Source organism: Fundulus heteroclitus, unplaced genomic scaffold (genome assembly GCF_011125445.2).
Source record: "Fundulus heteroclitus isolate FHET01 unplaced genomic scaffold, MU-UCD_Fhet_4.1 scaffold_458, whole genome shotgun sequence".
Taxonomy (NCBI): Eukaryota; Metazoa; Chordata; class Actinopteri; order Cyprinodontiformes; family Fundulidae; genus Fundulus; species Fundulus heteroclitus.
Window position 1 is genome coordinate 34,366 of NW_023396877.1, and position 14,481 is coordinate 48,846.

The 14,481-nt window shown below is 44.3% G+C and overlaps 1 protein-coding gene across 3 annotated transcripts; it reads right to left on the reverse strand.

Annotated features, from left to right (window-relative positions):
- Positions 1-645: 645 nt before the first annotated feature.
- On the reverse strand, positions 646-13,977 carry LOC105924482. 3 transcript variants are annotated; one of them, XM_036131749.1, is made up of 17 exons: positions 13,170-13,977; positions 12,996-13,055; positions 12,877-12,912; positions 12,733-12,796; positions 12,536-12,639; positions 12,176-12,448; positions 11,965-12,058; positions 11,237-11,304; positions 10,927-11,151; positions 10,770-10,823; positions 10,554-10,688; positions 10,192-10,263; positions 2,261-9,970; positions 2,099-2,158; positions 1,899-2,005; positions 1,691-1,811; positions 646-747 (listed from the first exon to the last, which is right to left on the reverse strand). In XM_036131749.1, exons 1-13 carry the CDS (start codon positions 13,263-13,265, stop codon positions 3,170-3,172), a joined length of 8,082 nt encoding a protein of 2,693 aa, XP_035987642.1. In that variant the 5' UTR covers positions 13,266-13,977; the 3' UTR covers positions 646-747; positions 1,691-1,811; positions 1,899-2,005; positions 2,099-2,158; positions 2,261-3,169. The 3 variants fall into 3 exon arrangements, with proteins under 3 accessions (XP_035987642.1, XP_035987640.1, XP_035987641.1); XM_036131747.1 differs by having other exon boundaries at positions 10,770-10,826; XM_036131748.1 differs by having other exon boundaries at positions 2,095-2,158; positions 10,770-10,826.
- Between the last annotated feature and the right edge of the window lie 504 nt (positions 13,978-14,481).

Below are 14,481 nucleotides of genomic sequence, written 5' to 3' on the forward strand. Positions count from 1 at the left end.
GATAAGGTGTGTCTTACAGGCGATGCCATTTACACGTCATTGTTTTCTGTGTCCTGTATGGGGGCAGCTGTTGTATCTTCTAAAACCAAATGGCCAATTTGAAATAAACAAAATACATAACCTTACACACAGTCCACAGTCCAAGCATTTTATCTACAATTTAGGGTTCAACTATTTGAGCTAGGCCTGTTTTAGGTTCCTATGCGCACATTATTTTAAATTTACATTAGACTAGGTAGGCTAAGACTGTTCAGTAACCAAGGTCAAATCCGTCTACTCTACGTCCACCCCAAGAAACCTCCTACTTGGTCCTCCACTTCCCATTCCCATGGACAAACATCCATCACTTTCAAACCTTACAAATCCAAGAGTACCAGTAGGGGGCATCACAGGGCGGGCTGGGCCTCCACCAGAAAAACGCCACCTCGTAAGAAATGGTAAAAAACCGATGCAGCCCAGTCAAGGGTAATCCCGCTCTGGGCCAATCTGAGCGAGATGAAACCCTGTATTGAATCTAAAAATTATTCTTACCGAGTAATTTATGGATCTGTGATACTTATCAGATCCTGGCTCTCTATATAACAAAGCCAAAAGATTGCAAGAACTGTAGATCTTGGTGTGTGTGCTCTAGCGTGTTCCTCCCAAACTTCTTCTTTTCTTGTTCCTCTGCTTGGACAAAACGATTTAGTTGGATGTAATGAGTGTTCAGTCCTCTGAAGGTGGTTGGCAGACACCAGGCCTTGTTTACTGTTGAGGAACAGAAACAAGGATGTAAGTAGTGTTCTTATCAAGACTCTCAATCTTGTGTCTTTTACCTTCTTCAATCACTTTCATATCCAGATATTCCAGCTCAAAATTATCGTGTTCTTAGCTTAACCTCCTGCACTGTAATTATTAGATCTTCCAAAACTCCTATATTAAAAGGAGAAATATTTAAAGTTTGTCGTTATCAGCAGCAGTTTCTCTGTAATTGTTTACCAAATTTCTCCCATGTCTGTCTTATCTTACAATGTCTGACAGTTGAAAGTTCTCTGTCCATGAAGTAATAAGATGATAAATCTATGTTGCACTGTTTGAATGTTCATCACAGTTCATTTAACACACTAAGTCACAACAAGTAATTGTATTAAACCTTTCAGAGACTTCTTGCAGAACCAGCCTTAAAATACTTCACCTTTTTCTAAAAACCCAAACATAAAAACCCTTTAGTTTGTAAAAGAAAGCTTTACTATATAAAAAAGATGGACAAGGAAAAGGGTGAGAAAAGGCTTCAACATCCATCTTGGGGAGCACTGTCCTTGGCAGGTGATCTCTGTCAGAGCTAAATTCACGTTAAAAAAAACATAAAAATTCAAATGGCAACTTTTAATTTTGTGCAAGGTATAAAGTACCACTATTTATAAAATCTGTGTGGGATGGGATGGAGAGGTCCAGCAGGTCTCCCTTTAACATGAAGTAATGCTTAGAATGGCTTACTCCATATATTGACACACAATGTTTAGCTGAGAAACTAATTTAAACATAACTCTTGGTCAACCATCCTCTGTGCTTGGAGGGATTGGGTACTGAACAACGTCTCGCACTAGCCTTGTAATAAAAGTCAAAATTGCAATGAAATGTTTGTTAAACCATCTGTGGGACATGAAATTGAAATGATCATCCAGAAAATATACATAAATATAATGAATACCTTCTTCCCCCTTGGAGAAGATGTAGGTAGCGGAGTGACACAGCCAGAGGCAGGAACGATCAGGTCCACTTCTTTCAGCAACTTTGGGCTAAACCACACAGGATTCAATGGGATGGTCAATCTGAAATAACAAACAAAATACAAAAGCTTACTTAAGGCCTTTTATGTCCTTAATGACATTTGTGATTTTAACGGAATACAAAGATACCTTCTTGTCTACAGCGTGGGTTGGCAAGCCCAACTGAAGACTACGGCCAGTCACAGGGCAATCTGGTCTCTCCTTTAGTCCACGGCAAACTCAGTCCAGTGCAAATTCTAACAGAAACCATGATATACAAGAAAGCCTTTGAGATTTTAACACAAGTATCCTACAGATTTTAGCTACATACATTTTGAGTATATACCTACACAAAAGCTTTAAATGTTGACACAGAACTCCTCCTGATAGACCTCAGCATCCAACATGACCTAAAAACACAATCATGAGACTGTTGAAATGGCAGAATGAGAGTGTGATGGAAAAATTGTAATAAAATATTTGTTAGGTTTTGCCATGTGTAATTTGGATACCTTGCTGCAAATGGTGGGTTGTCTTCCAGGTCTACCAGGTTAATCTTCACGTTCACCAAGCACCAACCTATGCGTTTCACCTTGCGCAACCTGCAAAAGAGACTAACACTTGGGGAAAAAAGAGACAGGGAGAAGAGGCTGAAGCATGCACAGGGCGGAAAGTAGAGAAAACACATAGGAGGAGAAAAGTCTGCAGCAGAGATGAGGAAAAAAGTCTGCAGCAGAGATAGGAGAAAAGTCTGCAGCAGAGATGAGGAAAAAGTCTGCAGCAGAGATAGGAGAAAAGTCTGCAGCAGAAATGAGGAGAAAAGTCTGCAGCAGAGATAGGAGAAAAGTCTGCAGCAGAGATAGAGAAAAGTCTGCAGCAGAGATGAAGGGGAAAAGTTTGCAGGAGATAGGAGAGAAGTCTGCAGCAGAGATGAGGAGAAAAGTCTGCAGCAGAGATAGAAGAAAAGTCTGCAGCAGAGATGAGGAGAAAAGTCTGCAGCAGAGATAGGAGAAAGGTCTGCAGCAGAGATAGGAGAAGATTCTGCAGCAGACATAAGATGAGAAGACTCCGAAGATGAGAAATAAATACACATTCCCAGATAATAAACGGAGCGGAAAATGGCCATTCTGGAACACGGTGCTCTGCTTAGCTCTGTACAAGTAGTGGCTCATCAACAACAACAACAACAACCACCAAAGGAAAGTCTAATGGGAGCACTGCTAAGAAAGAGAAACAAATTGTGCCATAAAACATATTGAGAGCAGTCATTGCTCAGCAGAAAGTTGCACAAGTGCAGGCTCATGGTTAGACTCAAACTATTAAGAGGGCCTTAACAGTCAACTGTGCTATGTGATTGGGGACTATTAAATCAAGAACAAAGCAACATAGTCCTGCCCAATCACATTTTCCACTTCACAAAGTCAAGGAGAGGCAGCAGCTGAGAAAGAAGACAAAATACAGTATACCGGGTTGTGGTAACTGTAATACGTCTGCAACACACCTGACTGGACACAATATTCTGGGCGAGATATGTAAATGTGATCAATCAGGGTGCGCTTTTCCGTTGTTGGATCCGAGATAAGCTGGGTGAACCCTTTGATTTCAAACAACTCCTTGATTGCTTTTCTTCCCGGAGAGAGAAGATCCTCATTGAAGTCTCCCAATACAACAACCGGCTGAATATCAAAAGAATTAAGACCATCTAAGAAGCTCTGAATGTTTTTCAGGAAGCTGGCAAGATCATAACTGGGTGGCCTGTAAACTGTGGCAACAAGGACGGATATCGGAGCGTCCAATCTAATCACATTGTACTCAAGATCTGTAACATTGTGAAAGTATCTCCGTTCCTCAGGTTGGAGAATGCTCCTGCAGTAAGCTGCTACTCCCCCCCCTTCCTTGGTAGCAATGTCAGCTCTGCTAGAGTAGGAGACATGTCTGTTGCGCGCAAACAAACAATAACCCTCCATATGCAAAGAAGCTGGACAAGAAGATCCAAACAAATGACTTTCCGTAAGACACAGAATATCGGCCAATCCCAGTTCATGATGGTGCTTCATGTCCTCATAGTGACACACAAGACCTTCGACATTGTGGTGGACGATTTTCAATGTAGTGTGCTGAGGACTTGATGGGAAATGCAGCAGGGGGCTGGTGTTCAAGAACGATGCTCGCCTCATCGTATCCATAGCTGCTGTGATACTTTCATCAGCGTAGATCTTCTTCTCATCAAAGTCGATGATTTTAAGCCCTTCCAAAGAAGTGGTACGGCTTAATGCCACATATGCCATGCCAGGTTCAAAGATACGTTTTAAAGAAACAACTGCTGACTGCATGGTCATCCCTTGTACTTTGTGTGCCGTACACCCAAAGGCCAATTTAAGTGGAAACTGCCGTCGCACCACTCCTTTTATGCTGCTTTGCTCCTCGAATCTCTCAACGTATACCAAGTCGTCCGGTTTACCACGCATCCTTTTGGTCCGTCCAGCCGTGGAATTGTCCAGTCTCAGTCCGATCAGTTTCACAGTTACCGTTCCGTCTATGGTGTCCGTAACGATGTCGGCTATTGTTCCAAAGGTTCCATTCACCAGGCCATCCTCTACATCCAGGTTCCTCGTTATCATAACTCTAATACCCAATCCAGCTTGTATGTGGTCGCGCAAATCTCGACTTTTGCCCCTAACGCAACTGCCCAAACTAACCATGTTTCCTGTTTTGGTTTCTCTCCTGTAGTCCTCTGCGTGAACGTCCACAATCGCTGTACCTAAAGAGGCAACCACCGCAGCGTTGTGTGCGTCCACCTGTTTGTTGGTTGCAAATATGTGCAACACATCCAAGGGACAATCCTTGGGATCTGCAACACACCGCGTCAGCAAAGCTCTGTCCTCTTCACTGAGATCATCAGCTTTCCTTTTGACGCGAAGCCGGTTAAGCAGCTCAGCAAAGACTTTGTCATCCTTCTGCCGCATGATTTCGGTTAGACTTACTAGGCAGAAATTCTCATTCCAGAGATCAAGTACACCATCCTCCATGACACAAAGAGGTCTTGAAGCTCCCAAGGGGGGCAGTTGGTGAAAGTCTCCCACCGCAAGAACACAGACCCCACCAAACGGCCTTGTGTTCCCTTTGATCTGCTGAAATCTCCAGTGAACATATGCCAATAGTTCTTTAGAAACCATGGAGATTTCATCAATAATCAAGATTTCCACATTGGAAAGAACTGCTCTGAGCTCATCCAGGGCATTTCCAAGTCCCTTATAAGGTGGCTTCAAGCTTTTGGGGAGCTTCAAGATGGAATGCAAAGTCTTGCCTGAAATGTTGTATGCCGCAGTCCCAGTGAAAGCGGTGAGGAGCACAGTGGGCTGAGACATGTCACCGACATCCCGCAATCTAGGAAGCTGACGCAAAAGCTTAGTTGCCTCCTGGTAAACGCATTTGATGACATGCGATTTACCACACCCGGCTCCTCCCGTCAAGAAGTAAAAGAAGGGTTCTGGGTTCTGACCCCAGACACGCTGCAGGCACCAATGACGAACGGCATAGAATATAGATGACTGAGTCTGGTTTAAACTGCGGAACATTTGTCGTACAAAGTCAGGGCTCAGTTTAGGTACTTCAATTGCCGGCAGGGTTACATCCATTTGGTATTCGGGAACCGGGTCCTGCTCTTCGTCTTGTTCCACCACTGGCCGCTGCGCAACACATTCCAAACGCTCGACTTCAACCTCGGGCGCAAAAGTGTTCCAAGCATTCCGAACTGGTCCTTGCTTTTTCATTTTCTCCATGATCTTGTCGATTTTTTTCCCTTGTCCTTCATACCTCTTCCGATTAAAGTCTACCCATTGTTTGACACTCCACCTACGGTGACGTCCATTGTTGTAGAAGGCTTCATAAGATGGGTGTTCCTGACTTTTGAGATCCTCGTCGCTCCTGTGTGGCAAGTACAACTTCAGAAGCCGTCTGTAAAATTTTTCCGGCTGTTTCTTTTCGGAGAAACGAGTGAATCTAATGACGGCTGGCTTCCCCACTGTTCTCTTCTGGATGTATCCGGCCTCGTTTAAGAGAGGGATTGCATTGGGTCCTTCAATTTGCCTACCATACAGGACCCTGTATTCAGAGACAAATACAGCTAAACACATGTCTTCAAATTCCACATTTTGAGGTCTGTTGATGTATTTGTCTGGCAATCCTTTCATCCAGATATCCTCCTCATCTGGGCCCATGTTCATGAGTCTGCTCATTGGAAGACTCATTTTCACAGCGTCTTCACCCGTTTGAATGAAAATGACACTACGTGACGACTTCTTAAGAGGTAGACTGCAGGTGCGTGCTACAGACTCCTGAGCACTGACCTCTCGTTGTTTTGAATAAGCCTGCATTATCTTCTTCATCTCATCCTGCTGGTTGACATTGGACTTCTTCAGATCCTCAACGACAGACTTGAGGTACTGTGCCATTTCATGCTCTGGCTTGGCTATGTAGGACATCATGTACTCGATGCAGCTGTACTCATCAAGCACATACTGAATGTCCATGTTGGCATTCCACGCACGTAGGAGAACTGGGTTGTAACCGTTAACCCAAGCGTCCCTGGGGTCCCGCTTCATCATTACCACCATCCCAGAAGTGAGAGCGTCAACATAGTACCTATATTCCTGCCTGGTCATATTACAAGCCTGGAGTAGCTCCGACAAATCCTTGAAAGATGATTTTTCGTCCCTAAGTAAATCCCTTACAGGCTTCAGCTTCTTCTTAGCCACCGTTTGTAGTGTAGAGATGATTCTGGATCTGGATTTTTTGGACTTCTTCCGACCTTTCTTTTCCTTCACTTGCTCTGCTTTTTTCTCGTCATCTTCCAAATCCAAATCGAACTGAGGGACAGTGATGGTGGTTCTTTCCATCGGTAGTTTGGGGAATCCAAATCGGCATTCGACGTTTCCTTTCTTGCACGATTTCGAATGCTTTCTGCTGTGCATCTGAACCTCTTTGACAATTTTATGGAGCTCGGGGTCTGCGGTTTCATCGGGCAGTTGACAGCATATGTAGCGGTCGATGAAATTTATGACTCCATCGCAACATGCCGGGTCTTCCATCTCGGGTGCATCCTTAATCCAAATCACCGCATGTATATGAGGTGAACCCCTTGCCTGAAACTCCACACGATAAAAGTAATCCTCAACAGGCCCAAGAGGCTGTGCCGGGGAAAGAATGAGGTCTGTGAAAAGCGCGTCCACTCTCTTCTCAAACATGCGCATGACAGTAACCGGATTGCTTCTAAGAATATCGCACTTTGCATTCCAGTCAAGATCTGAAAACTCTACCTGTTCTCCATGCTGAGCTTTGATAGCCTCAATGAACTCTGGCCATCTCATTTCAGCCGCGGAGAAGGTCACAAAGAAGGTAGGTTTTCCAAGCTGCCGAACCATGGCGTGCAAATCACGGAGGCCTTTTTCCCAATAAGCCGGAGTGCCTCGTAACGGTTGCATGAAACGAGTGGCCTCTTTATTCTGGATCAGCGTTTCCACCTCTTCTTTATCCTGGAGCATTTTACTGGAAATGTTCCGTCCATCTTTGGTCATCGGTTTCCCTTTCCGTGTTTGGATAGACATGCTGTTGTTGGCCATGTGGGTCTCAGTGACAAACTGAGCAAAGAAAAGATAACTCTGGTCTGCCGCAAACCTAGTGTCTACCGAGAAAAGACGTACATTGAAATACATACTCGGAGACAGCTTGACTCGCCTGGCTTCATCCAAGGTGTTTCTTCCAGTGGGGAATTGGACAGGGTAAGCCATGGATTCAAGCCTGGGAACAGTGAAGAAGGAAACAGGTTTGTTTCCTTGGGCAGGAGCGATGCTGAAAATACCATCTCCATAAGAAAGCACTTCCTGTGCCAGGTCAGGGGGCTGCATACAGGTGTCCAAGACTAAACCAGGCCGAAGCGCCTGATGCTCTTCCCCTATGTGCTCAGGTTGTTGGTCCGTTGCCGCATCCGAATCATGGTCAGATTCAGGGATAGACTCCTCGGTTGGCTCATCCTCTTGAAAGTCAAACGTAGCACTTTCGTTTACAGTAACATCCCTGTAATCGGGATGGGTCCGTTTAAGTGTGGCAAGACCAGCCAGCACATTCTTCATGTTGACGGTGTAGAAGTACTGATGTCCTTTGAATTTGATTTTTCTCTTCAGCTTGACCTGTAAGAGCTGGGCTTCTGTGTTGGGCCGTGGGAGACTGTTGACAGTTGTTTCCATCTCAGAAGGAACACATACAACAGCTCCATGTACTGCTTTTTGCTGTCCTTTTGGCAAAGAAACGATCTTTGCAAATGGGATAATTTTGGATATTAGCTGCCTTTCCAGCACATTCAGCCCAGCAAGCTCCGGGGGAATGGGTGACAGATGCAAGCCATTTGCAGCAGCGATTGGTGGCATCCCTCCTCTAAATAGGTGGTTGTCACATGTGAAGCAGATCCATTCCTGCATCCTCTCCTCAGGTACAGAACATGGGGCAGAGCATGCAGATCCACAGACATGTACATAAGTACCCGTTAAGCACTCAGCCACCACTTTCATCTTCTTTTTATACTTCCCCCTGTTACAATGTTTCACTTGACCTGGGAAGAGAGCTCTGTGGCACACCGTGCAGACGTATGTGGGTCCATGGCGAATTTTGTCCTGGAATTTCTTTATTGCTGCGTTCATTTCTGGGCTGATCTGAGGCTTTGGAGCTTCCTGGTGGTGGCCAAAGTTCCTCCTGTATTTCCTACGGATTCGCAGAGCACACCGCAATGTCCAATCTTTGGAAAGCGCTTGCTTTGACAGCCTTAATTTCTTGTTAATGTTACATTTTTTAATATGTTGAACCCGGAACACTTCCTTTGTGTGATACTTTTCTCTCAAATACTTTTTCATAACTCTTATCTGCCTGGCTCTAAAGTCGGGATCTGTGTATCTGACCTTGACATATTTTTTCTGCCGGCTTCGGTAGGTGGGGTCTTTGCTATAACGTGTCCTGATATATTCTCTCTTTTGGCTTTGGTAGGAAGGATCCTTGTTGTATTTTTGTCTCAGACGCCGACCCATGTATGTATTCCGTATCGTTCTGAAGGTGGGATCCGTTCTGTATCTTTCCTTTACGTAATTAATTTTTCTCCAACGAAAGGCAGGGTCAGTCTTGTATTTGCTGGCGAAGTGGTCCTTCCTTTGCTGTTGTTTAAGGACATATGTTTTTTTTAAGGCTTGTAGTTTACTTAACTTGAATGCTGGACAGGATTTATACCTTTCTTTTTCGGATGTGCTTTGTTTTATCTTTCTAAGTAAACTGCATCCTAGCTGTGCTTGAATCCTTTGCTTTACCTTTTGCCTCCTGGCTTTAGGCATTTTGGTCACATCTGGAACTGTTGGGAAGGTTTCCTCTACTGTGTTGGCTACATCACAAAGCCAAGGTGGCATTTCCTCTTGGTCAGAAGTGCTCTCTGGTTTTTGCACCTCTGGTCTTGCTTCTGTGGGTGCTGGTGAAATATTAACAGAGTCCAAGATGGGAGGAGGGGCATCATCACAATCATTGACAAATCCAACTGGAACAAACTCATAAGTGGCACGGGGGCCTCTGTTTTGAAAGAGTTTGTAAAGATGCTGAACCATTAGTGTCAAGTTGCTAAACGTCTTCATTATTGCTGTTCCATTGTGGTGGGGGAGGCCTGCTGAATTCCGTGAGTGAGAATCGAAAACACCAAACCTACCGTCTCTGTCACGGAAAACCGCAATGAACTCTGGAGTGACCAGAAGGAAAGCATGGGTGACATTTTCAGACAGGCACTCCAGTTGTGAGGCAAGATCCAAACCCAACCGTCGTGATGTTGGAGGGCTGTCGTTATGACGGAAGACAAAACCAACTCTAATACCTGTTGTGTGTACAGTGTAGATGTTCCTGTCCGTCAGCACATGCCTGGGCATCTCTTCCACTGTCAAGTGATCGTCAGCAAATGTACCATCCAACATGAGCTGCTGTTTAGTGGCAACATACAGTGCATCTCCTTTTTCAAGCACTCTGTCAAGTAACACTTTATCAAACTGCAACCCCTCATTGTGATAAGCCAAAAAAGTCAGAGCCATGCATGCACACTGATGGTTACGTGAAAAAATACCATATTTCCTGTCCGCCTGGGAATGTGTAGCCCTCACAGACCGGACTGGTGAACCGCAAACAGCAGGTTCCAACGCACAGTCCTGTGTGAACATCAGAAAAAGGATGCATATACATTTTTGGTCAATAACATTTAAGTACTGAAAATTTACAAATTATTTTTACCACTATTAATAATGATCAGATATACTGTAGGAGCCAGGCAGGGTTAAAACATTTGTGTTTATTAGAAAGGAGTGTACATGCAATGTAACTGGCTGCTCCCCTCCAGAGGGAAGGCAGAGGACATAGCTGGGGCACCTACCTCGGTCGGAGGGACTTCTCTCCTTGGCTGGTGGCGGACGGGCCTGGTCTTCTCAGCCAGCGTTCCCTCAGCCTGAAACATGTCCACAACATCTATTAACATTTAACATTCAACTTAAATTTTGAAGGACATTTCAACATTGACATAAAACTTATACTGCACAATCTGTATGAAGCAAAAATAAAGAAAAAACATTCAGTACAGCTGTAACCATAGAAAAAAATGTTTTTTGCAATGATATATGAAAACTAAGAAAGAGGGTCACACCTGCCGCTCCTTCAGTGTGTCTTTTAGAACAAACGACATGGTTGCTACATAAACCCTGTCGGTAGGAGGAGAAAAATAAAATATCAGAAACACACCTTCCTCCCCTTCGGAGCACAGGGTGTTTCCAGGAAGTCACAGCCAGACGAGGGGACGATCCGATCCATCTCCTCCAGCAAGGCAGGGCTGAACCACACAGGATTTGGAGGAATGGAAGAGTCCAGCAGGTCTCCCTTTAAAAAAAATGCTTAAAATATATTCATGCGTACATTAAGTGCAGACACGGATTTAGTAAAAGATTAGCCAATACTGACCTGCTGGTCAACCATCCTCTTGCTGGTGTGTGGACTGACATCTCCCTGGACCTGCTGCTTCATGGATATTTGAAACCACAAATCAGTCAGAGGCACAAATGTGCTAAACCATATAAAAGCTGAAAAGGAAAATTAGGTCAAATAAGTAAGTCATTACCTTCTGGCCACCTTCCACGAGTGTCCATTCGAAGGGGTTGGAAGGACGTGGAGACGCCACCTTGCCGACCACCACCAGCCTAGGAGGGGGGGAACTTCTGACCGGGGGAGGGGATGCCGTCACAGGAGCTGGAGATTTCGGTTCACTTGCATCCAGCTGCGTGTAGGTGGCAACCCACAGCAGCTGGGCAAGAACCTCCATCCCAGGACTGTCGCTCAGGTGAACCTGCCACAGACGATCAAACATGACCACATGAAAACATTTACAGTAAACATTCCTTAGGATATTTATAGTGATATGTTTAACATACGCCATCCTTGCTCCACAGCTCCAGACGACTCAGAGGGAAGTATTCAGCGACAGAAAGGTACCGAACACCTCAACAGAGAGAAAAAAAGAAAACAAAGTTGTTTTTTAATTCCTGTCAGTCCAACGTAACATAATTTTAATGTGTAGGTAATGTCAAAACATAGGAGGCCTGAAACGCAGTATTTGAAACAGAATATTTTGGTTACACCTTTATCAGTGAGATGACAACTTTAAATGATGACCGTAATAAACAGAGGTGGGTAAATGTTGCTTTGGAAAGTGAAATCTGTCTGGTTTTCCTTCATGCTGTTTACTTAAGCAGGTGATTTTTAACCAGTGGTCTGCTACTGAAATCATTGGGGGCTGTTGTCCTGCAGCTTTCAGATGCGTCTGTTGTCCTACACACATATATTAATTCATTTGTATGTTATTAACATGCAGCCCAGCTCTGCTAATGAGCTCCTATCAGAGTCAGGTGTGTTGATGGAGAGACCCAGGTAAAAGTTGCTGGACACCGGCCCTGGAGGACTGCAGTTTGAGACCACTGTTTAAACGTTAGTCGCTCTCCGTTTCATGGAGCAGGACATGCTTAGAAGTAATCTCTGCACAGATGTTTTACTTTCTGAACCAGGATTTCCCACCTCTTACCATTAGCAAATGCTATCAGTCATCAGCAAAACAACATGAACAGTAGTTTCAGTGTAAAGAAAAGCTCAGCAAAACACTTACTTCTCCGAGCAGCCACCTGGTGGTACGCCTGCCGCAGCAGAAGCTGCAGGCTTTCCTCCACAACAAGACGTGGAGGAAAGTCCACAACAACCACCTGCATTTTGAATCCAGAGACAAAATAGGATGAAATAAATTAACACATTTTCACATAAATGGCCTGTAATGTACATTTAGTTGATAATATCTAAATGCTGTCTTAATTAAAACGTACGTTAGGCCAGCGGCTGCAGATGGTGGCCAGCAAGTCGTCAAAGTCCACAGCTGCCTCCTCCGGTGTCCTGCTGGCGGTCAAGTTGTTGCTGGGTGCCAACAGACAGACTACCTCGGGAGTCCGGGGTAGAACTGCCTTCTGCACCTCGCGCCTCAACTGAGCCGCAGAGGCCCCGGGGGTTGCAAGGAACCCAAAGGAGAACTTGCCCTCTGGCATGGTGACAAAGCCATCTACGATAGCACGTAAATGGGAGTCACCAACCAACAGAGCAAACTAAAAAAAGAACAAAAAAAAGGATTAATGATTGTGTTCTTAAATTGATGTTGTGATGTTTGTGGATAAAGTAGAATGGCAAACTACCTTCTTCTCCGGAGCCTCAGCGGGGAGGACCAACTTGTGACTGAGCCCAGTCACATCGGAGCGCGGCCACTGCTTCACCCGATGACGATGGCCCGTCCCCCGGCCTGTTGAGAGAAGCACAGACAACAGGATGAAACTTAGAAGCTTTGGCAAAGTAAAAAGCACAAATGTAGGGATTTCTTTTTTTAACTACATACCTGACCAAAGAAAGGTCAATGGCTCACGGGGCTCCTCCTGGTACGCCGTGGCACTCGACGACGCCTAAGTTTTAAATAAAACTTTATGTTACATAATAAGCCTTAATGTTGGAAATAAATTAAATGCAGTGTGCATGTACTTGCCTCATCAGGAGACTGGGGCTCGAGCAGCCTGGACATCTAACAGCAAAAATAACTCATATGAGAAAAGAACATAAATGATGGACAAGTAAGTTGCTGAAAAGGAAAAATCATAGCTGTACCTTAAGCAGCGGAGACTTCGTGGGGGACCAAACCCGCGAGGTGGTGGGTGGCGTCCCGGGCTAAAAACACATTCCATCATAACATTCATGAGTGCAAATTTTGCAAAAGGTTACTTTAAGTAATACATAAAAGACAAACGTTATTTTTGTACTCTACTATCATCTATATCTTACCTTGGTGCGATCCGATGAGGTGGACTGCAGATCCTCCTGGTCCAGACGCCTCCATCTCCTCTTGGCCGCCTCCGAACGCCTACCCCTCCGTGGCATCGTTAAAGCCTGAAGAAAGACTAAAACTTGGAAGGAAAGTTATGTTATCCAAAAAGCAGACAGAAAAATATGCCTCAAATATGTATTGTAAAACAGTTGTATTTGTAAGGATTCTAATAATTTGTGCTGTGTATGTGTCAGTAAGTGTGTGTGTGTGTGTGTGTGTGTGCGGTTTTGTGTTGTAATCGAATATGCAAATCAGGGATGCGGTTTGTCAATGAAGTGATTCTGATGTAATGTTCCTTTAATGTGTTAATACAGAATAATAATGTCTGTGGTGTAATTTGTAACAGCACTGGTAGCACAAGGAAATTTCCAAACTGCAGAAGTCTCGCACAAGTGGAAGGCTGTAATGAGAAGCAAGGAAAACTGGAATTAATGTTACTGAAAGAATTAATCAGTTAAAGAAAACATTGAGATAAAAGACATGAATTGGTATTAAGCAAATATTTTGGGGTTTATCTTCCACTTTGGAACCACTTTAAACCTCGGTAAACTGGCAGGTCAGAGGTGTGGGACAACCCACCGTACTGCATGTTGCCTATTTTGGAATAGAGCTGTAAAACTGTGAACAGGGCCGGCGATTGCTACAGGCGAGCTAGGCAATTGCCTAGGGCGACAAATGTGTTGGGGGCGCCCTCTAGTGGCGCCCTTAGGCTTACTTCCCATTAATCATAGAATTAGAAAAAAAAAGCGAATTAAACCGGTTATGAAGCGTACATCAGTTTGACTTAACCTTACGTCTATATATAGCAAAATATGAACAAATAAATATACCACCAAATTTTTTTATTTTCTTTTTCACATTTAAGAGAAAATCGGAAAAGATTCTGATCACTTTTCAAGCGCCCACCAACCCGGAAGTCGTGACGTCAGTAAGTGAGCGTTCATCTCAACACGGCGGATTAGAGCACTACATGCGAGAGCCATAACGAGAAATCTGAAAGCGAAATTTCTACTTCAACCGAGCGATTCCTACCAGGAGACCATTCTGATGTATCGGAGGAAGAATATTTGTGTCTGGAGCCTCACATGTTCGACCCAGACGTTTCAGAGGAAGAGAAGGCAGCAGACGAACAACAGCGAGTCGGACAAGGAGTGGAGATTAGATGAATTGTAGGACAAGTTTTTTCTTTTAACTACACAGATCAAATATTTTTTCGTAGGTTGACATCATTTTCTTTTAGGCATCATAGATAGTTATTGACTGAAATGC

Excerpts from the sequence above, each read along its gene's own strand:
- LOC105924482 (XM_036131747.1), bottom strand. The coding sequence starts at position 13,265 with ATGCCACGGAGGGGTAGGCGTTCGGAGGCGGCCAAGAGGAGATGGAGG. Across the intron at positions 12,449-12,535 it reads CTGAGGCTCCGGAGAAGAAG|TTTGCTCTGTTGGTTGGTGA; the intron begins GTAGTTTGCCAT and ends TTCTTTTTTTAG. Across the intron at positions 10,827-10,926 it reads TCGTGGAAGGTGGCCAGAAG|CAGCAGGTCCAGGGAGATGT; the intron begins GTAATGACTTAC and ends ATATCCATGAAG.